Source organism: Arvicola amphibius, chromosome 12 (assembly GCF_903992535.2).
Source record: "Arvicola amphibius chromosome 12, mArvAmp1.2, whole genome shotgun sequence".
In the NCBI taxonomy this organism is placed as follows: Eukaryota; Metazoa; Chordata; class Mammalia; order Rodentia; family Cricetidae; genus Arvicola; species Arvicola amphibius.
The window spans coordinates 33,045,178-33,066,944 of record NC_052058.2 but is presented as its reverse complement, the minus strand read 5'-3'; the positions used below and the strand labels follow the sequence as shown (position 1 = coordinate 33,066,944).

The 21,767-nt window shown below is 49.7% G+C and overlaps 1 protein-coding gene across 1 annotated transcript in view; it reads right to left on the bottom strand.

The window, feature by feature from the left end:
- Arhgap22 (Rho GTPase activating protein 22) overlaps positions 1 to 21,767 on the bottom strand; it is a 121,097-nt gene that overhangs the window by 54,124 nt on the left and 45,206 nt on the right. The window contains 1 exon segment of the mRNA XM_038349245.1: positions 19,202 to 19,289. Within this exon segment, the coding sequence (XP_038205173.1) occupies positions 19,202 to 19,289 (88 nt within the window).

The following is a 21,767-nucleotide window of genomic DNA, read 5'->3' as shown; positions in this document are numbered from 1 at the left end:
CTGCCCCCGTCCCCACCGACCGCCCGGATCCCCACGCTGCGCTGCTCCGCGCGTATCCCTGGCTCCCTCCCCGCGTCCCGGAGTTAGGGGAGGCCCCGGCGAGAGTTAGAGGCCGGGAACCGCGGCAAAGCTGGGCAGGTGAGGGCGGCCTCAGAAACTGAGGACCCCCGCAGGGATTGTGCTCCCGGTTGCAGCGCGGCGCACGTGCGCGCCCGGAGTTACCTTTGGGCGCTCGCAGGTGTCCTCTCCAGTCCTTGCAACAGCACAACCCCATGGCACCACCGCTTCCCCGCCGCTTGCCTCCGCTCCCCGCCACGGCCCGCACTCCTGGAGCTGGCGTGCACTAGACGGCTGAGCGTGGGGAGCGACGGGACCTCAGCTCCCTCCCTGGTCCTCGCGAACGCGCAGATCACGCCGCGCGCCGCTTTTATGCGCTGCCCGGGCGGCGCCCTCCCCACGGCCCGTTACTCTCCCTGGGCGCGGAGCCGCGCGCAACCAGCGGCCGCCAGGGGGCGCTGAGCAGAACACCGCACTCTCTCTTGTCTGCCTCAGAGCCCACCGAGGGCGGCGCGACCTCCGAAGTCAGACCGTTGCGCGCAGGAGGAAGAAGAGTCCTCAGGGACAAGGCGGCTCCTCCCCCTCCTCCAGCATCCTTTGAATAGTCACCTCAACCTTCTGCAAGACTGGAAGGGGGCGTGGTCCAAAGCCACTTGGCTCTGTTTTCTCAGTTCACCTGAACTTTGGGGCAGCAGTCGGAAAAGTTTGCACAGACACCCCACAAATCTGGCTGAGCTACCTATAAACCCTGTGACTGAGTAGATCACTAATCTCCCTGTGACTGTTTCACCGTCTGCAAGATCACTTGGCTTATTGTAAATGCCAGCCCCCATCCCACCTCACACACACACACACACACACACACACCTGTATAGGAAGGGAATAATGGAAACCGCTTCATTGGGTCGTCATAAGGATTAAATGTCAATAGAAGTGACCTATCACACAGCTAAGTGGTTAGCTGCTGTGACCCATCAGCATCAAGTGGCAACAAGGACTTGGGGAAAAGGGTGTTTTTTACCACGGGATGGGGGGAGGTAACCACTGGAAGGTAGCATGGGTCTCACTCAACAAAATTAAGAGCTGGGGCTTGAGAGATGGCTCAGAAGTTAAGAGCACTCTGGCTGCTCTTCAGAGGTCCTGAGTTCAATTGCCAACAACCACATGGTCACTCACAACCATCTAGAATGCGATTTGGTGCCCTCTTCTGGCGTGCAGGCATACATGCAGACAGAACACTGTATACATAATAAATATTTAAATCTTAAAAAACAAATGGTATTGATGCTTTCCACCAAGCCCAAAGACCCGCGGTTCAAACTCAGGGAACCACGTTGCAGAGAACCAATTCCTGAAAGCTGACATCCACATGTGGGGGTGGGGGTGGTTTGGGGTTGAAGACTAGAATAAATCTAAGAACTCTAATACCTGCTGGATATTATACCCCTTTAATCCCATCACTCAGGAGGCATAGAGGCAGGTGAATTTCTGTGAGTTCGAGGCTAGCCTGGTCTACAGAGCCAGTTCCAGGACTACACAGAGAAACCCTGTCTTGAAAAACCACGGGACCCAGCAACTCCATTCCCCAGTATGTGCCCCACAAGAATTCTTGTCCACATGGCTAGGAAAACTATTCGTTGCAACCCTGCTGGCAATGCTTAACACTAGAGCCAGCAGAATGTTTCTCAGTCAAAGAATTTTCTCCTACGTGGTGATAAAGTGCAGTGTGGTGGTGGGATTGAACAGCTGAGATGTAAAACACCACCAGGCTCCATGCTAGGCACTTGGGAGGAGGCAGACCAGGAATGAGTCCTTTGAGGAGAAGGCCCAAGAAGGGGCAATGTGGATGCCAAGAGTGTTCTTACGGTGGCTTTGTTTCCTAAAGGAAGGTATATTTGTGAGCTGTGTAACACTCAAGTAAGAGAAGTCATATTCACTCATGCTTTTGTTTGGCACAGATCCATATTCTTTGCTTACTTTTCTGTGGTGATGGGGATGGAACCCAGGACCAAAAGCCCATCCCCCACCCATCCCCATCCCCCACCCCTCCCCTCCCCATCCCCCATCCCGCCGAGAATTCTCAGTTGTTTCCTCTTGCAGTCCCTGGCTTCAGCCCCTGCCTAGCTCTGGTACAGGGCAGTAGCCTTAGGCTAGAATGGGGCCTCTCCTTTCATCTCCAAGTACCGAGGTGGTCTGAGAGCAGAAGAGGTAAGGGGACAGGGGAGGATTACTGACTGAGGCAAGCCAGGGGAAAGTTTTCCCAAGTCTTCATTCAAAAGGGAGATTAAAAGTAGCAGGCAGAACTCGGCCCCCTTCTCCTTTGACTCCCTAGAAAGCCCGGGTGGGGCTTTGGGAGAGACAGGGTGTCCGGCAGCAGATTGAGAAAGAATGTGTTCACTCAGGATGTGGAGGCAAGCTCACAAAGAGAGTAACAGAGAAAAGGCAGCCAGCCCTGACTTCTGGTTGCTGCCAAGTCACTTTAGACAGTGTTAGCACCAGGCAAGATCACTTCGTCACAGACGGCTTAATGAGGCCCTAGGAATTCCAGGCTGGAGCTCCCAGTATTCAGGGAGAGCATCCTCGCAGCGGTGGAGGGGGGGGAGTGTGGGGGAGAGCAACCCCCAGGGGGAGCTGTCCAACGGCCAATTCCTACGTTTGGAAAGCAAGATTTAAAAGAAAACATCATAGTGGCCATTGTAGATTGCTTGTTTATCCTAAGAGGAAGCAGCAAAGCCGCATCATTCAAATGAGCCTATTACTGAGGGTCAACGTCACGTCCCCATTCATTCAAATATATTTTGGGATACTCGATTTTTCAAAGTGATCTTAAATACTAGCTCCTAGGCAGTTGAGCAGACAAATAGGAAGGCAGGAGCTTCTCTCATTTCTGCCTTTGGTTTCACACCCCATAATTCCTGGGTATATATTGTGGTTTTTATAGTTTTCCTGTTGCATGTCATTCTCAAGGGGAAAGGAAAATAGCATTCACTATGTGCTTCCTACCGTGTGCCACGCAATTCACCCCACTAGGCACATGTTATAATATTCAATTTACAGAAAAAAAAATTAATAATTTGGGGAGGTGAAGAAACTTGCCTATAGCCAGCGAGTTGAGAAAGAAGTGACCAGACAAGCAGGTGGATGGACATATGCGTGGAAAGCTTGGTGGAGGGAGATGAATGGATGGATAGGCAGATGGATGTGGACAGGTGGGTGGGTAGGTGGGTAGACAGGCAGATGGAAATGTAGACAGGTGAATTAATGGATAGAAGACTAGATGGCTTTATTAATAGATTCATAGACGAGTGAGTGGATGATTGAATGGACAAATAGTTGAATAGAAGGTTGGATGGATAGAGACTAACTAACTGGCTAGATGGATATGTGGATAGGTAAGCTGATGGATGGATGGATGGATGGATTAATAGGTGGATGGATGGCTATGTGGATGTGAATGAAGTGAACAGATAGATGTGAGTTGGTCAATGTTTATTTACAAGAGATGTATGGGTGGACGGACAGACGGACGGACGGACGGATAGATGGTATTTTCCAAGTTTGGCGAAGGGTCTTGGGTTACAACTAAAAAAAAAAAAGTCTCATAGTAAGCAGGGAGTTTGGTTAAGACATATAGTTTCCTGAACATAGCTCTGCACCCCAAATTGATTGTGATCCTAAACTCTCTAGAAATGAGCAAGTATCAGGACCATTTAAGTCTGTAATGCTCCAGCTCAACCCAAGCTGCTCCACTCTGGGTAGGGGTGAAGGTGGCAGGAGCCTGAACACACCACAGGGCACAGGCAGCTCAGCTCAGACTGGGGACTCTAGGAAGAAGGCCAGATGACAGCAGAGGAAGGCAACGTCGCGTCCTGGGAGTGAGCAGCCATCCTGGGAGTGAGCAGCAGTCCTGAGCAGAGGAAGGCATTCTGAGAGTAGGAGTTGCCCTTCTGCCCAGAGCGCCTCCTACTGCCGTGTTCCATTTTCCTCAAGAACCCACAGAGCAGTAGTGAGCGTGCACAGTTGTTCCTCAGATGACTGCAATATCAAACCCCCGATGCAAGACAGAATCATGCCAAGCCCTGCTTAAAGCCGAGTGGTCTGGTGGCCGGTTCTGGGAAACCACCTCTTGTGAGGAATAGAACTCTATCGATGCAAGAAGCCCTGCCTATAACTGAGTCAGAAAAACTCACATGCCTGAGAGTGAGGCCACCTGGATGTGTATCCCCTAGAGATACCAGAGAGAGCTGGAAATGATGCCCTGTCAAGCATGCTGAAACTGCGAGACACCAGAGACACCACCAACCTTTGGGACAGTTTGTCACACAGTAGCACCTAATTAAAACCATATTCAAGACTAAACACTGCCTTGCCCAGACCATGCGCCAACATGAAGTCATAGGTCATAGGTGTTTATCTTCATAGAATTCAGAGCAACATTAGGCCTGGCTTCATTATTATGTCTGCCTTAAACAGTAGGGAAAGGGGACCGGAAAGGAGAAATCATTTGTACAGGATCACAGCTATTCAGAGGCTGGGTTCACACTGGAATCCAGCCCATTTGGCGCTCTCCAGGACTTTCTGAGCCACACTTTGCAGGGAGAGGGGACAGTGCAGGGTGTTGAATTTGGTGTTCTGGCGCTGTGGCGTGCAGTCCGTGGTGGAGCCTTTAGACACAGTGCTCTCCCAGGAGAGCTGGAGTCGGTCTGATAGGTAGGCCACATAGGCTTGTCGCTTTTGTGTCACGCCTGTGTCCTGCCAGCTTTGGTAATTTCTAGAAGATGGGCCTGAGGGAGACACCTCTGACAGCTTATTATAAGTCACACCTCTGGGGACACTGACGCCTGATAGCAGGAGTATTCTGATTGGCTTTCCCTGCTGCTCAGGCATGGAGACTGGTCATCACACGGGTTCTACAGGGCCAGGTAAGGTGGGTGTGATCCGAGGCCACAAGCTACCATGCCACTTCCTCTTGCCTTATGGCAAAGGCCATCCGGGCCCTACCTTCTATCCCTCACCCCCCCCCCCCATGGTTTTCCATCGTGGTAGGAGTGTAACTTCCCTGCACTGGTACATACTGCACGTTTACACACTGTGTACATCTGTGTATATGTATGTACCAGAGAATTACATCCTGAGGCTAGCAAGGCTAGCTAAATGCTTGGTTGGAGGTATTGACCTGAACCCCTGTCCCCAGGGTGCCCCTATCAATTGCACGCAATTACCATTCACTTCATCCCCTGTTCAGGTTCAATCTTGTTTTCACCTAAGCATGACTCTAGGGAACAGAGGGGCCACGCTTGTCTGAAGCAAGCCTCATTCAGAGTCACGGTAAAAACAAACAAGACAAAACGTCACGGGGTCTATCAGGACTATGCTTATTAAGACTTTCTCTTAATAAGATTTCATTCTGATTTTTCCTCTTCCAGCTCTTGAAAGCTAGAGGGATTCTAAAAGTTTGCCTGTGGCAAGCATGACGATCCTAAGTGAATCTTTGTCTTTATGCTATGGTTCCTGGTTCTGTTTTTTAACTTTTATCGTCCCTTTCCCAGGTTCTAAATTTTTCTGTTATTATTGTGTTTTCACTATTTTATTAAGAATGTTTCCATTTGGAGTGGCCGCAAACCCCTTGAGGATACAGAACACCGTGAATACGTAATGCACGGTGAGTCTTTCCTTTACCAGTTACTTTTCTCTTCAGGTGAGGGTCTAGGTCACAGTGGCACAGTTGGGTGCACCAAGAAGGATGGAATTGTGGGAAACATAGGACCTTGTGTTATTCTTTTGGTCCCCGCCCCTTTCCACGCCCACTCCCAGCGACCTCTGGTCTCTTGGAGTCATCCTGAATCTCTTCCCTCGCTCTCTTCTCACTGCCCCCTTTTGCGTGTGCACACACGCCCTCCCTCTCTCTCTCTCTCTCTCCCCCTCCCTCCCTCTCTCTCTCTTGCTCTCTCTCTCTCTTTCTCTCTATCCTCCTCTTTCTTTTCCTCCCTCCCTTGACCCGCACTGTGAAGCACCCCCTTCCCTAATAAATAATCCTCCCACACACGTGGTCGCGTCCTGGGTCTCCCTTCCTCCGGCTCCGCGATACACCCCACGCCAAAAAAAAAGAAGAACAACACCTTGTATGGTGTTTCCCCCACCCTCTGGAAAACAGTGATGGACTGGAACTCAGCCAGCACACCAAGTGTGGCAGGACCAAGATAAAGAGGCGGACTGTGGGCCTCTGCCACTGTGGTTCCTGCTCCCTGTGGCACTGTGAAAAGAGTGGTTGACCGGGCCTGGATGACAACACCACTTCTGCTGTCAGAGTCAAGCCACCGAAAGACCGAAGGAGCAGGAAGACCTGTAGAGACACTGCTGTTCAAACCATCCCTAGACTGCAGTAAATGGGTTGTTTTATGCAACAATGAAAACATTCATTTTTAAAAAATGTGTATGGTTTCCCACACCTGAAATCTCAGCACTGGGGGGTGGAGGCAGGAGAATCATAAGTTCAAGGCCACCCTCAGCAAAACAAGTCCAAGGCCAGGCTGGGATACAAGACATCCTGTCCCAGAAAACAACAGAAAAATTTTATAATTAATATACAAAACCATAAGACATATACAAATGGAATTCCATGTACCTCAATATATATACTATGTAAGGTTTAAATCAAACTCATTTTTTCCCCAAATTAAACGTACTTTTGAGACAGGGTCTCATAATGTAGCTCAAACCTGTCTTGAATTTTCTATGTAACCTAGTATGGCTTCTAGTTAGAAATTCTCCTACCTCAGCACCCCCAAGCACTAGGATTCCAGTCATGCACACCCAACTCAAGTTAGACATATCAGTTCATAGCCCCATATCAATTCTTTATGGTAAAGACTTTTAAAATCCTAGCTTCTAAAATGAGCAAATTATGATTATGTGTGGGCACACTACTGATCAACAATACCCCGGAAATTTTCCCTCTTTTCCTCCTCCTTTCTTTATCTCTCTCCCCACTTCCTTCTGAACCCAGAAGGGTTCACTTGCTAGGCGCGTGCTCTACCACTGAGCTACACTCCAGCTCACTTCACAAGGTGTGTCGTAGTGGGGCTGACCCTGAGAGGGAGCCATGAGCTATGCCAGCACATCTGTAGTGCCCACCGACAGAGGAGGGACATAGGGGGCAGGGTGCTGGCATATCTGGGCCAGCAAGGTTCACTAGTCCCAACTAAGAGCGCTTCAGCTGCAATGGGCGGGCGCTGGTTATGGAAGGAATGCCTGCAGCTCCAAGTCCCCATGGACAAAGACCAGGGCAATGGTGGCAGAGAAATTCCTAGGCTACATTTTTTTCCTGTTCCTGTGGCCTGAAGCCACAACAGTTGGCCAGACTGCCAAGGGAGTTTTTTTTCTAAAGCTCGGTGTCCTTTTCCTAAGTCTCAGCCTCACCAGCTTCTGCCCTCACCTGCTGTTTCTGGGTTTCTCACTTTCTTTCCTTCCCTGCTCCCAGAACAAATGCAGAGGGTGTTTGCTTCCCATGGACGGCTTTAGCAGGTCCAGATATTCAGCATGTCTCCTGCCTTCCTATGTACTAGGGGATGGGAGGTGGTCTGGGCAGGAGTCATGCAGTGGCCCGTGTGCCTCAGTAATCAAGGGGACACATAAGAAGCACCTCCTGTGAGCCAGCCACTACTCTGAGATTTCTGCACGTGTGACCTTATTAATATCCACAAGAACCCTATTCTGGCCCTGATTTACAAAGGGGGAGTCAGGCACAAAGCGCCCATGTACCTGACTCCCCATTCACTGCTAGGACCTGTGGTCCTCAACTCAGCAGGCCTTCTGTGGACTGAGGTCACCCTAACAGCAGGTGTCTCCACTTCACACACAGGACTTGCGTGCCTTTCAAGGCACTAGTCCTACCTAGTGTCAGGTCTACGGATCAGGGTCCCAGGACTGCGAAGTGGGGTGTCACTAGTATGCCTTGCTTCTGATGCTACAGGAGGGGTCTTGGTAACCACATGAGTCTCTGTCATGTGCCAGCCCTGTGGTTGGTACCTTACCTACTGCAGGGATGGGGAAACACTGAGACCAGTTTACAGCATGCCATCGACAGGGCAGGGCTCTGAGCACATTTTCAAGGTGACTGATACGCACTGCCACTGCCGTGATGAGCACCCTGGCCCCAACCTCATTGGCTTCATCCCATAAAGACTATTTCCTGCTCAGGCCACCATCTCTTAATGAGTCACTACGAGGAGGACAGCATTGCTCCAGGTACTCAGAATTCAGGCTCCTTCCCAGAACCACACTGTCCCGTTCTGGATGTCTTGACCTTTGTCCAGGGAGGCCCCCAGGAGATTTTTGGGACCAGTGCTGCCAGTGATGATGGCAGTTCAAGTGAGCACTGGTGTAGAGGGAAGGGGGCCACCTGATGCCCAAGTGCATGTTTTGAAATCACTTTGCCCTGACCAAAGCTGATGCCAAAACTGATACTCGATTGTTCCTTTATCTGGACAATGAATGGGACAGAAGGTCCTGAGGACGGACTAAAGAGGCTGAAGACACTTGTACAGCCACGAATACCCTTTGCTTTCTTAGTAGAACAGCGGCCATAGTTAAGGGTGAGGCTGGAGGGCAGGGTTGGGAAAGAGGCCTTGGTGCACTGTGCTCCCTGCTGCCACCTTGTGGTGGAAGAGGAAAAACCCAGCGGCAACGTTCCAGAGTGGGTGTCTCAGGCAATTTGAAGCCGAGCACGCTGCCTGGCAGAACTGCCCCCTACTGTGTAATCAGCGCACAGGTGCACCACTGGGAACAGGCTCTGCTCCCTGGGGTTTTCTTTGGGAGTAGTGAGGCTCAAGTGTGCACCCTGCTCTCTGAGAATACCTTAACAATTTCCTCACTTTGGAAGACATTGGTGGTGGGCCTGATGAGCACAAAGTAAGGTCCTTCCCAAGTCAGCCTTGGTGGGAAGAGAACACCAGCTTTCCCTGAGGGACAGGGTTTCCAGAACTCTCCGGCCTGACCTCCCTGAGAGGGTGAGGCCTCTCAGTGCTCGATGTCTGAATCCCACCCTATTTTCACTGTCCCCTATCTCCGGTTCATCAGCATCAGGAGGGTTCACTCAGCAAGGGCTCACTTTCCAGAGCCTATCCGTCCCATAACCCTCTTGAGTACCAAACCCAAGAAGCATTCTTTAGACCCCAGACTGTGGGCCTCCTGGGAGGCGTGAAATCAATTCTCCAGAACTTTAAACAAAAATGAAATCGGAAGTGAGGTTTGCTTGGTGGTAGAGTTCTGGCCTAGCATATGCTGGGCCTTCAGTTTAATTCCCTAGCACATAAGTATAAACACACACACACACACACACACACACACACACACACACACGTGCGTGCGCATGAGAAAAAGAGAGAGAGAGAGAGAGAGAGAGAGAGAGAGAGAGAGAGAGAGAGAGATTGAAAGGCACAGAACCTAAGCATAGAACTGTTTTTGCCAGACCCTTGACAGTGTATGTCTTGTTTTGGGATACAGATAATGTTTATTTCTTACCAAAAAACCATAAAAATATTGTGCTGGTGTGTCTCATTACTTCCAGAAGAAAACTGTGTAAAGCAGCCCTCAGATGGTTCCTCCTCCCCAGCTCTCCCAGCAGATCAGTCCTTATTCTGCCTGCAAGGGAAATTCTCCCAATAGTTGTCAACCACTTAAAAATAAAAAAGCAAGCCCGCCACCTATGGCCACAAAAGGCCCTCTATACAGGAATCTGAGGACACTGGCTGTTGACTGGTCTTGCATTTGCATATCCAAGAGGACCACTTAAGAGGCCCTTCACAGGACAAAGATCAGCTTCTCTGGGCTTCAGGGAAGAAAGGTACTCTCCGCTCTCCACATTCCTGCAGCGCAGACCCTCACAGAAGGCTGTTTCTTGGACACATCTGGGGGGCTGCCCTCTGCTTCTCTCACGACTCTTCCTGCTACAGTTACTGTGGAGAATGACTTTGCTCCAGACGCGGGAACTCTCAGACCAGAGACCCTCTTGGTGCTCCTGACAGTTCACAGGTACTGAGATGGGGGTGGGGGATGGGAACTGAGGGGCTGGCGGTGACATGGTGTGGGGGGGATAATCCACTGGCTGACTGCAGGTCTGCCTCCCCTGACCACCCCCCCCAAGCTCTAGTATGACCACAGAACTTTGTGAGAGCCCCCCCCCCCCCCCAGCACGACAGAGTGCTCCATCCTTCCTCTACAGGGGTAACGCGGGAACTGTCAACTGAATGTGTTGTCCAATGGCTCATCGGCTGGATCTGGCCTTCTTCCCTGAAGTCTCTGATGCCATCCTGGGATCCCACCCTCACAACGCCAGTATTTAATTAAAGCTTGCTTTAAATTTGGCTCAAAAATTGTGGAACTGGTCTTTTTCTCATGATTCTCAAGTTTAACAGATGAGGGGGAAGACCACTTTCAAGGGCTCCCTCTCCTGTAGAAGGAGGCTCTAGCAGAAGGTCTTCCATGCACTTTAGTGGGATTTGGTAGGAGCTGAGACCCTTGGGAATCATCCCTGCAGCCCACACTGAGCAATGCTCTCGGTGGGAGAACCAGAGCTGAGGTTACTGGTCCAAGTTCTCCCAAGTAGTGAACGGCTAATGACCAGAGAGAGAACTCTGACGGGAATCAGGCCTGTCTGACTCCAAAGCCCGATCCGCAGCACATACTGTCCTGCTTCTGGCCTTCTCTTTGTGAGGGTCTTTTTGAGAGTCAAGCTTCTACCAGAAGGCACCCTGGGCTCCTCCTCCTCAAGTCCGAGCTCCCCAGCAAGGCTTCTTTAGATTTATAGTTGCCAGCACCTTAGTGTGGCTGGTCCAAGGAAGCAATCAAAATATTATTTAAGTTAATTTGTTTACATTTCTGTTAAAAACAACTGACATTCCATTCAGTCATTAAAAATCTGACAGCATGGGAGGCTGGAGAGATGGCTCAGTGGTTAAGAGCATTGCCTGCTCTTCCAAAGGTCCTGAGTTCAATTCCCGGCAACCACATGGTGGCTCACAACCATCTGCAATGAGGTCTGGTGCCCTCTTCTGGCCTTCAGGCACACAGACAGACTATTGTATACATAATAAATAAATAAATATTAAAAACTTACTGGGTTCTAAAAAATTATTTAAAAAAAAATCTGACAGCATGCCATCATCACTGGGTTCCCAAGCCCTCCCCAAGGCATTTGTAGTTAATGCTTGCTGGGGGAGGGGTGTCATTTTCTTCACTGGTGTAGCCACTGATAAGCACCCAGGTCTCAATGAACAGCTCCCCGCTCCCACCCCACAGTTAAACTCAGGGGGTTACACACAGAAAACCGATAAGAAAGCGGTGGGGACTCATTAGCAAGAAGAAGGGTTTCAGAGGGAGAAGAGGGGCTTGTTGAGAGAGGGGAACGGGGAATAATGAAAACTCTTAAAATTAACCATTACAGCATAGGAAACTTTTGAAGAACAAAAGTATGTAAAAAGGAATGAAAAACAGAGATGTTAGTGTCTAAATTGACAAGTGCCCAAAGTGAAAAACACTAAATTTAGAAAGAAAACTAAAATATTTCAGTGGGGTCTAGAGGAATGGTAGACGGCGAGCTGGCAGGCCCTTGGGTCTGGGCTCAACCTCAGGCTCTGAGACCCTCCCCAGCATTTTATCAAAGTTGAAGTAGTAATGCTTAGGACCTCATGGGCTGGATAAAAATGTCATTCCAGTTCTTTCACCTGATATCATTCAGTTTCTTCTTTTGATGATGGTGGCTACTAGCAAGCAAGTTAGTGACAGCCACAACTAGCTGTTGGGTGTTGGTCTAGATAAATGTTTTTCAACCTATGGGTTGAACAACCCATCCACAGGGATCACCTAAGACCATCGGAAGACACAGATACTTACATTACGATTTATATTTAATTTATTTTATTATTACTTTTTTTTTTCCAAGACAGAGTTTCTCTTTGTAACAGTCCTGGCTGTCCTGGAACTTGCTCTGTAGACCAGGCTGGCCTTGAACTCACTTAGATCTGCCTGCCTCTGTCTCCTGAGTGCTGGGATTAAAGGTGTGAGCCACCACCACCTGGTCTACATTACAATTTATAAAGTAGCAAAATTACAGTTATGAAGTAGCAACGAAAATAATTTTACAGTTGGGAGGTCACTAAAACACGAGGAATTGTATTAAAGGGTCGCAGCATTAGGAACGTTGGAAACCACCGCCCTAGAACACGAATTGAGCCAAAGGAGTCAGCTGCAGGCTGTGCCACTTCCGGCACGTTTCCCCAGTGGACACCAGTGGGAGTCTCTTCCATCAGGTCCCGAGGTCCCGTGTGTAGCTGAGATGCTTGCGTCTCAGATAGCAAGTAGGAGGCCAGACAGAGAGGCAGCAAACTGTAAGCAGCCACTCTAGAATTTGCTGATTCTTCACACTTGCTGGTGGGAGTTTCTAATTTCATTTTTAGAAATGACCCAGCTTCTGGTGCTCTGCAGCCAAACTCCGTGGGACTGCACAGGGTCAGGCTGCAATGCAGGCTGGCTGGTACCAGGTGCGGAGATAGGAGCATATCAGCACTCCCACCCCCACCCCCCAACCTGCTGCAGTGATCCAGGCTGTTCCTGGCATGTCAGACACACTGTATCTCTCTCCTACAGAGTAATCCCCACACTGGCTCCCTTTCAAGGTCAGGTCTTACAGATAGCGGATTCCAGCCCTCCTGTCTGTTCCAAACTGCAGACTGCATCAGGACAGGCAGCTGTAAACTCCAGGCTGGAAGGCAATTCCGTAGCATTCAACCTCCCCCAAATAGGGCAGCCACCTCCATGACCCCCAACACAGCTCCTGACCCCCCGAACAGTCCTGCTGCCTGGTCCTTCCTTACAGCCCACGGTGCCTGGTTGATTCTGTGTGGTCCGGTTGCTTTCTTGTCAATTCTCCCTTTGCAGGCGTTACCTAGAGCTAGCTTCCGGGACCTGCCCCAGGACCCCTAGGAAGCATGCTGAGCAATGGAGACTTAGCCTAGTCACTTGGCTGAAACCCCAGGGTTCTGGTCTACATCCTATCAACCCACAGGCCTCCCTGCGGAAGAGTCAGGCGAATAGGGGTTAGTGAGCAGCAACAGGGCTTTACTGACTATTTAATTCATGAGCATCACATGGAGATTGGCCTGCCCAGTGGCTGTCAAGCCAGGCCTCTCACTCAGCCCTTTCTTGTAGGTTTATAGGGAGGCCTAAACTGGGCTTTAGGCCAGACACGGGGGATGCCAAGAAGTCCTCATAGGATCAAGTATGCAGGAATGGGCAGTACAGGGTTTACCAGGATATTGTTGATGTAAGAGAAAAATCTAGGCAGAAGATACAGAGCCTTCAAGTGCAGCCTCTGTAAAGGGGACCTGACTCTTTCAGGTCTCAGAGAGCTGATCAGAGGCCGGGCTCTGGCCCAGAGCTAGCTCAGGTGTAGTTCTCTTCTGCTCTCTGGGTCTGGGGTTCTAGCAAATTAGACTTGTTGGCGTGGAGGTTCCTGAACACACCTGTGGAGTGTTTAGCACTGATGAGATCAGATGGCAGCGCTGGGCCTCCATATAAAGAATGGACACAATAAATCTTTACCTCTCTGGCACCCAGATCCTGTTCTACAACCCCAGAAACCCAACAACTTTGTATCAGGAAGAAGTCCTGCTAATTCTGCTTCTGAGCTCTACCCTCCCAGGTCAGTACTGGGAGAGGTGAAAGCCCCTTTTTTCTGTGGTACAGCTGCCAGGTGAGGCCCAGAAAAGGACCAGGGTTTTTGGACCCTGGTGGCCATCTGCTAGTCTCACCTGCTGTCACTCCCCTTACCTGTTTGACTGCAGTGCATCTGTCTGGGTCAGGAGCTTGGGGCCTGTCCTGCTAACTTCCTGTCAGCTAACCTCCTTTGTGGAATTCCTTAATCTGTCATCTTGGGATACGTCATCTTCCTGGGGCGCTGCCAAGATATGGGTAACTACTGTCTTTGCTTCTCCACTACAAATTCCACTGGGAGAAGGGTACAACTGGGGTATCAGTGCCTTCTGAGGCAAGGGCCCGAGGAGGCGTTTTGCTTCTAGTGTGGTAAAGGAAAAGGTCAGGGTGACCACGGAACAAGCCAGCATCACTAGACAGCCACCTACCTCTTCCTCTGTTAATAATTACAACATGGACCACAGCTGTATTTACCCCATTACCAGTTAGTCCTTCCTTGGTCCTCTCTTGAAGATTCTAGGTCTCTAGGTCATCACACTAGGGCCCCCTACCCACCTCTGTTCACAGCCAGCTCAGCAGCCAGAAGTTCCCCTGCTGAGGTCTGAGAGTCACCACAGAGACTGGTTTCTAATCTGGCAATGAGCTTGACCCCTGCAGGCTTCAATACTTGTTTCAAATTCCATTATCCACTCACTGAGCACTTTGGAATAAAGAGATAGATAGGTGTATGGGAGGGAACGTCCTTATCATATTATGTATTTTAAAACACCATCATTCATGTACGGGCACATGAGCACATTCCACAGCGTTCAAGCAGAAGTCAAAGGACAACTTTCAGAAGTTGGTCCTTTTTCCCCATCATGCAGAAGTTTATCTTGGATCAAACACTGGTCCTGTTATCACACTCTTTGTGTTGCTGTGGGAGTAAGAATGTGACCCCGTGACTCTTAGGTAGGTAGCTCTTTAAGCCACATGGCAGATCTACCAGCTCTCGTAAAACCAGCCTTGTCATGGTACCCAGCACAGGTGAACTACACTTCACAGAATCCCTTGCGCTCATGTAAGGTCATGTGACTTCCTTCTGGCCAGCCAGCTGGGAAAAATAATACAGCCATTTCTAGGCTAGAACCAGTGCCTCTCCGAGGAGTGGTGCCTGGTTTGGAGACAACTTTGATGCTGGGACAAAACCATAAGGCAGGACGATGCGTGGGGACCAACTGCCTGCCAGTCAGAAGCATTCATTGTTGAACACCCCACATCACATCCCCCCCCACAACACACAAAAGTTACGTCATAGGCAATCCAAAGAAGACACAAAGTGCTGGCAACCTTGCTTTTCAGCTCTCTCGAATTCAGTAACCGGTCACCTGCATGTCCTGTATACTGAGTAGGCAGACATGGAGCCATGAACCACAGTCGGACAAGAAAAGTCCTGCTGACACTCATGCCCCCAGTGACACTGTCCTCCTATGCTTGGCTCAGTGGCTGCATCCGTGGTTCTCGGGCTCTTTGTCACCAGAGGTGAAGCCCAGAGGAAAGGGCTGCTTGGAGAAGGCAGCAGCACAGTGATTTTAGCATTGGCAGGTTCCTCCACTAGATGGCGCTGACAGCATTGTTTTTTTTTTTTTCCTCATTTAATTTTGTTACACACTTGTCACTTTCTACAGGGTCGAAGGTCACAACAGGATCTATGAATTAAATTTAAGTAGATGATGCAATGTATAATCTTGCTAAGAATGATCACATTTCCCAGGACTGTTAAATTTTCCTTCTTAGAGGGTGAGGGTCCCCCCGTGGAGAATGAGGAACGGTTTCAGGGTCCTGTTCTGTGACAGAACACTGTCCACCAGTCCTTCCTTTCTCCTCCTGTCCTGCCATTGGTTCCAGAGGCACTGAACCAGGCTTCACTATTAGGTGTCTTTTTGTTCTTTACAGTTTTCTGTGCCCGAGACCCATGACGCAGGCACCCTCAGAATGGTCGGCAAGCCCTACCTGTACAGACCACTGTTGTGGGAAATTATTTTAAGGTGTGTGACTTTTGTTTACGCTGCATTTGCTTAACTCTGTGAAGCTGTGATTCTTTGCCTGTCTAAAACACCTGATGGTCTAATAAAAAGCTGGATGGCCAATAGCGAGGCAGGGGAAAGGATAGGCAGGCGGGGCTGGCAAGCAGGGAGTATAAATAGGAGACATCTGGGAGGAAAAAGAGGAGGACAGCAGGGGCCAGCCACTCAGCTACACAGCAAGCCATGGAGAAAGGCGTAAAGTCAAGTATACAGAAATAGAGAAAGATAAAAGCCCGGAAGCAAAAAGTAGATGGGATAATTTAGAATAAGAAAAGCTAGCTAGAAACAAGCCAAGCTAAAGCCGGGCATTCATAACTACGAATAAGCCTCCATGTGTGAGTTATTTGGGAGCTGGCTGGTGCCCCCCAAAAGCAAAGAGAGTAAAACATTACATAATGGACAACCCCTGTCCTATCCAGTCTTGTGTTCATCTACTTCAGTGCTGGGAGACACCAGTGTGGACCCTAGCAGCCACACTTCCCGTCTCTGTAACTTCCTGCTCAGGTAACTGGCCTCAACCTAGTAAGTACGCTATTTACCTTGTCTTGAGCTCAGGATGGCAATTCCCTCTGATTCTGTCAGGGCAGAGGTTGTGCCCTGCCCTCTCGAGGGGACCTGGAGGCCAGATCAAGATCAGGGACATACCAGGGGCTACTGAGTCCTGAGTGAGAAGACTCATTGAGCTTCTGGTTGCTGCTGTGGTTTAAGGTGGGGTCACTCACCACCCTCCTTTTACACCTTCCTTTCTTGTCTATGCTGGCCTCAAAATTGTAATTCTCCTGCTTCAGCTTTGTGGTAGCTGAGATTACAGTACTTATTGTCATTCTGGGCCCCACCCTTATTACTATTATAATTATTCCTTTTCTATCCACAGTAAGGCCCAGTGCTCTTTTGGGAACTTGTTCACATAGGGCTTAGCCCAGGGCAGGCTGACCTAGGAGGTCTAGGTTCCCCTTTGGCCAGCTGTGTGACCTCAGGGAGGTTCACCTAGCATCTCTGGGCTGCCACATTTTCATGGGTGATAAAGGGAGTAGAGTATTTCCAGCTGTTGTCAGAATGTCCTGAGACCCTTGGGATCAGGCTGGTAGGAAGTCCCAAGATTGCAGAACCCCTGGAAAGAGGTTGGAGGAGGTGAGCTACCCCAGGGCCCCTCCCAGCACTAGTGCTGAATTCTCTCTGCACACAGTTGCGCAGTTCTGGGAGCCCGAGTGGTCCCTAACCTACCTCTTCTGCCTCTCCCGAGTGACCTCAGCACCTCCCTGCTTCTACCTGGGGTCTCAGGAGGGGCTCTGTGACAGAGGCAGTAGAGCAGCTATGGGCAGTTCTGGGAGTCACGTGTCTGTGCTCAGCCAGTCAGCTTCTGTGCTGGGAAAAGGGGGTCCTTGAGCTTTCCCTCCTGAGACCAAGCCCCCTAACCTGTGTGTGTGAGAAGATCTCTTGAACGTCAAGCTCCTGTTCCCAGAACCATGATCTAAACATATTTTTATCAGCTAAAATGTGTGTGTGTGTGTGTGTGTGTGTGAACTCAGGCATGAACACGCCATGACATGCATACATATGTGTGGAGGTCAGAGCACACACACCTCTTCAGAGTCAATTTCTCCCGTCACCTTGTGAGATCTCAAGATGGCCCTCGGGTCACCAGGCCTGCCCACAAGCCCTTCTATCCACTGAGGCAATCCTGACAGCTCATTTTTCGTCCTTATAAATCTCCCAATCTGTGGGATTTGGTTGCAGCAACAGAGAACAGAGTCAGGTACCCCTTCAATCCTACTACTAGCTGACTGTGTGCCATGGCGCATGATACTGTTCTCTCCCATCTCCCCCAAACAAGCCCACTGTCACAGAGGGGCATTTTTACTAGAGTGATAGGCAGAACAATGGCTCACATAAGTGTCCACTCCCAAGTTGGGCGGTGGTGGTACATCCCTTTAATCCCAGCACGCAGGAAGCATAAACAGAGAAACAGGGGGATCCTGAGTTCAGGGCCAGCCTGGTCTACAAGAGTGGGTTCCAGGAGAGCCATAGCTGTTACACAGAGAAACCCTGTCTCAAAAAACCAAAAATAAAAAAAAAAATCATGTGCCACAACTCCCAGCTGAGAAGTATATATTTCTATTTTCACTTCGCCTATTTTCCCAGAATCCCCAGGATAGTGTTCTGCAGATCTTACCCCTGGTAGAAAGCAAGAGCCAGGTCATTTCCTCATGGTGTTTGAGAGTGTCCACTATACCTCTCTGACTGTAAATTTACCACTTCACAATCCCCCCATGGAGTTTCCCCGAACACTCAGGGCTTCCCAGGAGTCTTGTTCACACCCTCACCCTTGCAAACACTCTCGCGATCAAGCTGTTGGTCTCTTTCTTCAAGTATCTGCGACTGTTCTCAAAGTCCTCTGTCCACAAACATTTCAGTCCGTACATGAGACGAGACAGAAGTGCCAGGATTAAGCCCAAAGGGCATCTCTTTCAATGGCTGGCTAGTGGAAGTTGGTGGGAATGCCTCCAGCCACCCATTACCTGGCAACGTCCCTTCGAGGCTCATCCTGCCCCAGTGAGACAGAGCTGGTGTCAGGTGCAGCAGTGCATTGGCTAGCACCCCCAGGCTGGTCCCTCCCTGTGTCCTTCTCATGCTCTGGGGGACAACCTCTAGAAAACACTGCCCAGATCCTGTCTCAGGTTCTGATTCTGGTGGAGATCAAGGGAAATAAAAACACTGGCACAATGGGCCCTGCTGTGACAGCGGGTCACCTGACAGACCGTACATAGCTCAGTGAGGACCACACCGAACAACCTGGAACTGCGAAAACCTGCTCTGTCACTGCTAACAGGACAATGGGTCTGTGGGGAACTGTGTCCCTCCTGCCATCCTATAATTCGGCTTTGAGATGTATAATAAGCCTTATGGTGGTGGTCTTCTGAATCAGTTATGGACTGTGATCCTATTTCCATGTGAATGCTTATAGCTTCACTCTAAGACAGTTCTCAACCTGTGCGTTGTGACCCCTTCGGGAGTCTCATGCCTGCTATTCTACATATCAGATATTTACATTACAATTCATAAAAGTAGCAAGATTACAGTTATGAAGAAGTAACAAAAATAATTCTATGGTTGGGCGTCACCACGGCACGAGGAACTGTGTCAGAGGCTCATTTTCTCTTATCCAAGAACTAATTATACAAACAACAGATTGACTTTTATTATTTCTTCCACTAGTTTTACTAGCCTTGGCCCAAGTTTCTGCCTTAGCTTGGGTACTTTTTCTTGTAGTCTTCCTGTAAGGATTAGGATTGTGGGGGCAGGAGCACAGTCATGCCCCCATGGGGCCACCAGGACCCCTTCAGCACACAACAGCCCCCTGGGCCTACCTGGAGTGATCTCAAACAGGTGTCTCCCCGGATCCTCGGGGTCTGGGAGAAGTTCAGTCACTTGTGTCCCTTGTAGAGAAATAAATCCCTGAAATGGAGACAAACACAAACAGGAAAGCTGAGAAGTCTGGGAAAGGGCTCTTCGGAGTGGAGAGCGGGGCTAGGACAGGGTTTGGTCCTCCACCTGGCGAGGCAGGTTGGGTACCAGGAAGGAATGCGAGCTCCATCTCTGTGGCAGGGGACCAGGCACCAGGACACCCCCCACCCACAGTCTGCACACACAGATGGAGGGCGAAAGACGCTTCCCAGTGCAAGACAAGGCAAAGCAACGCTGAGGCCAAGAGGACAACCGGGTCTCCTCCATCCCTCACCTCCCCCTTCCAAAGGCTCACGGTGGTCTGCTGAACCAATAGGAGCACAGGTGTGTGTAGAGACAGAGGAAGGCTCGAGTTCCAGAGCTCTGGAGGTGACATTGGCAATAGACAGCATCACACAGCTGTGTGAATACAATCTGCCATGGCCTGGCAGGATGTGATTTCATTCATTTCTCTTGATTTTATTTATGCATTCAATTTATTATTGTTGTCCTTGTTATTATTATTTTAGTTTTTTTTTTTTTTGAGACAGGGTTTTTCTGTGTATCCCTGACTGTCCTGGAAGCCACTCAGTAAACCAGGCTGGCCTCAAACTCAAGAGACCAACATGCCTTTGACTCTAGAGTGCTGGGATTAAAGCCATGTGTCACCACATCCAGTTCAATTAATTATTAAGAGATTTCTATTGCAGTGCTGGGGATCGAACCCAGGACCTCTCATATTCTAGGCACATGCTCTCTCATCAAGCTGCGTTTTCGGCCTGAGGTTTTACTTCTACAGAATAGGAGTCAACAACATATGCAAAGCCACCAGCCTAGACAGTGCCATCCCTCTGTCATAGGCGAGCACAGTGGTCCCTTGGAATCCACAGTGTATTGGCTCCAGGACCTCTTGGATGTTCTTTCTGAAGCTCAGTCTATATGTCTGTATAAAGGGACATTGACCCTCACTCCTCAGGAGAGTTCCACAAGTTAGATTCCTGCTTGGTAAGTTCTCCCCAAAGAGATGAGGTGTTGCCTCCCGGTGCACAGGCTAGCCAGAGCCCTCTTTACTCTCTGGAAGAGTTCCTTCAAGTCATGCGTGCAGCTTAGCTTAGCTTAGACTACACACACTTCTATCCTCTCTATGGAAAACCATTCTCAACTCCATTCCTGCTGTCAGGTCTCCAGGTTCAAATCCTAGCTCCGCTGCCGACAAGCTGTGTCATTTTTCTGTACCTCAGTTTCTTTATCTGGATGTCGGGACTCACACTAGCTCCTTGTAGGGCTGTTCTGAGCATACATGAATTAATACTGGAGATGTCCTTAGCGTAGATCCTGGCACACAGTGAGAACAGCTGTGTGTGTGTTTGTGTGTGTGTGTGTGTGTGTGTGTGTGTGTGATTTGTTTTGAGACATGGTCTCACCATGTAACCCTAGCTGACGTGGAACTCACTATTTAGACTAGGTTAACCTTGAATTTACAGAGGCCCATCTGCCTCTGTCTCTTGAGTGCCACAGTTCAAGGTGTGCACCACACCGCTGGGCTAAGAACTGTGTGTAACTAAATAAATCTCTGTATTATGGCTTTCACATCATCCATGAGTCTGCATTTGACCAGTTGAAAAGGTCAGGGTCTGCCTCACTACACTCCTATGCCTGCCAGCAGACATTGTCCTCCTGGACCAGTAACTTTGTAGTCCTCACAACGTCCCCACTATAGTCCTGTTGTGCAGATAAGGAAGCTGGGGGTGGGGTGGGGAGACAGAAAGGTGAAGCATTAGCCTGCAGCTGACTCAGGCCTTTTCTGGCAGACCCTGACCACAGCAGGGTAATGGGGCCTGATGTCTGCTGGCATCCGTGCTTCGGGAACGTATGGAAATGCCTCTTGTCATATAAGCAACCTTAAGGCAGGATGGTATCTGTACCCACAGATGCTTGCTCTAGGGAAATTATAGCAATAAGCCAGGGTTCCAGCTGGTAATTGCTGTAACTGAATTACTGGTTGTGTTCTTGCTAGGGAACCTGGAACTACAGGGAATAAATTAGGACAGCAGCCCCAGGATGTGGGAACGTGCTCATTAGAGGGCGTGCACGAGATTCATCACTGAGTCCCGGCACTTGCTGCTTCGGTAACTGACTGACGGGAAGCTTTGCTGTGTGTTTTCCCTCTGCCTCAACGACTGCCGTCCACACAATGGGAGTAACAATATCTATCTTCACTGACATGACTTTCTACGAGGCGAAAGGGAAAAAGCAGAAATAGCTTCTGTTGTGGGAACTGGTGCTCTGTTCCTGGCTCTTAAACCTACATGATTGAATTTGATCTAGAGGTCCTGCGGGGCAGGTTCCGCTATTGCCGTCTCCTTGCACCAGAGGATAGAGGTGGGAAAACAAAGTACAGGCTCCTGTCTCTGCGGCTAGCGGGGGTAAGCGGGGATCTGCGCCACAGTGGCACAGTTTGATGAAAGCCTTCCTCCTTTCCTCGGGACT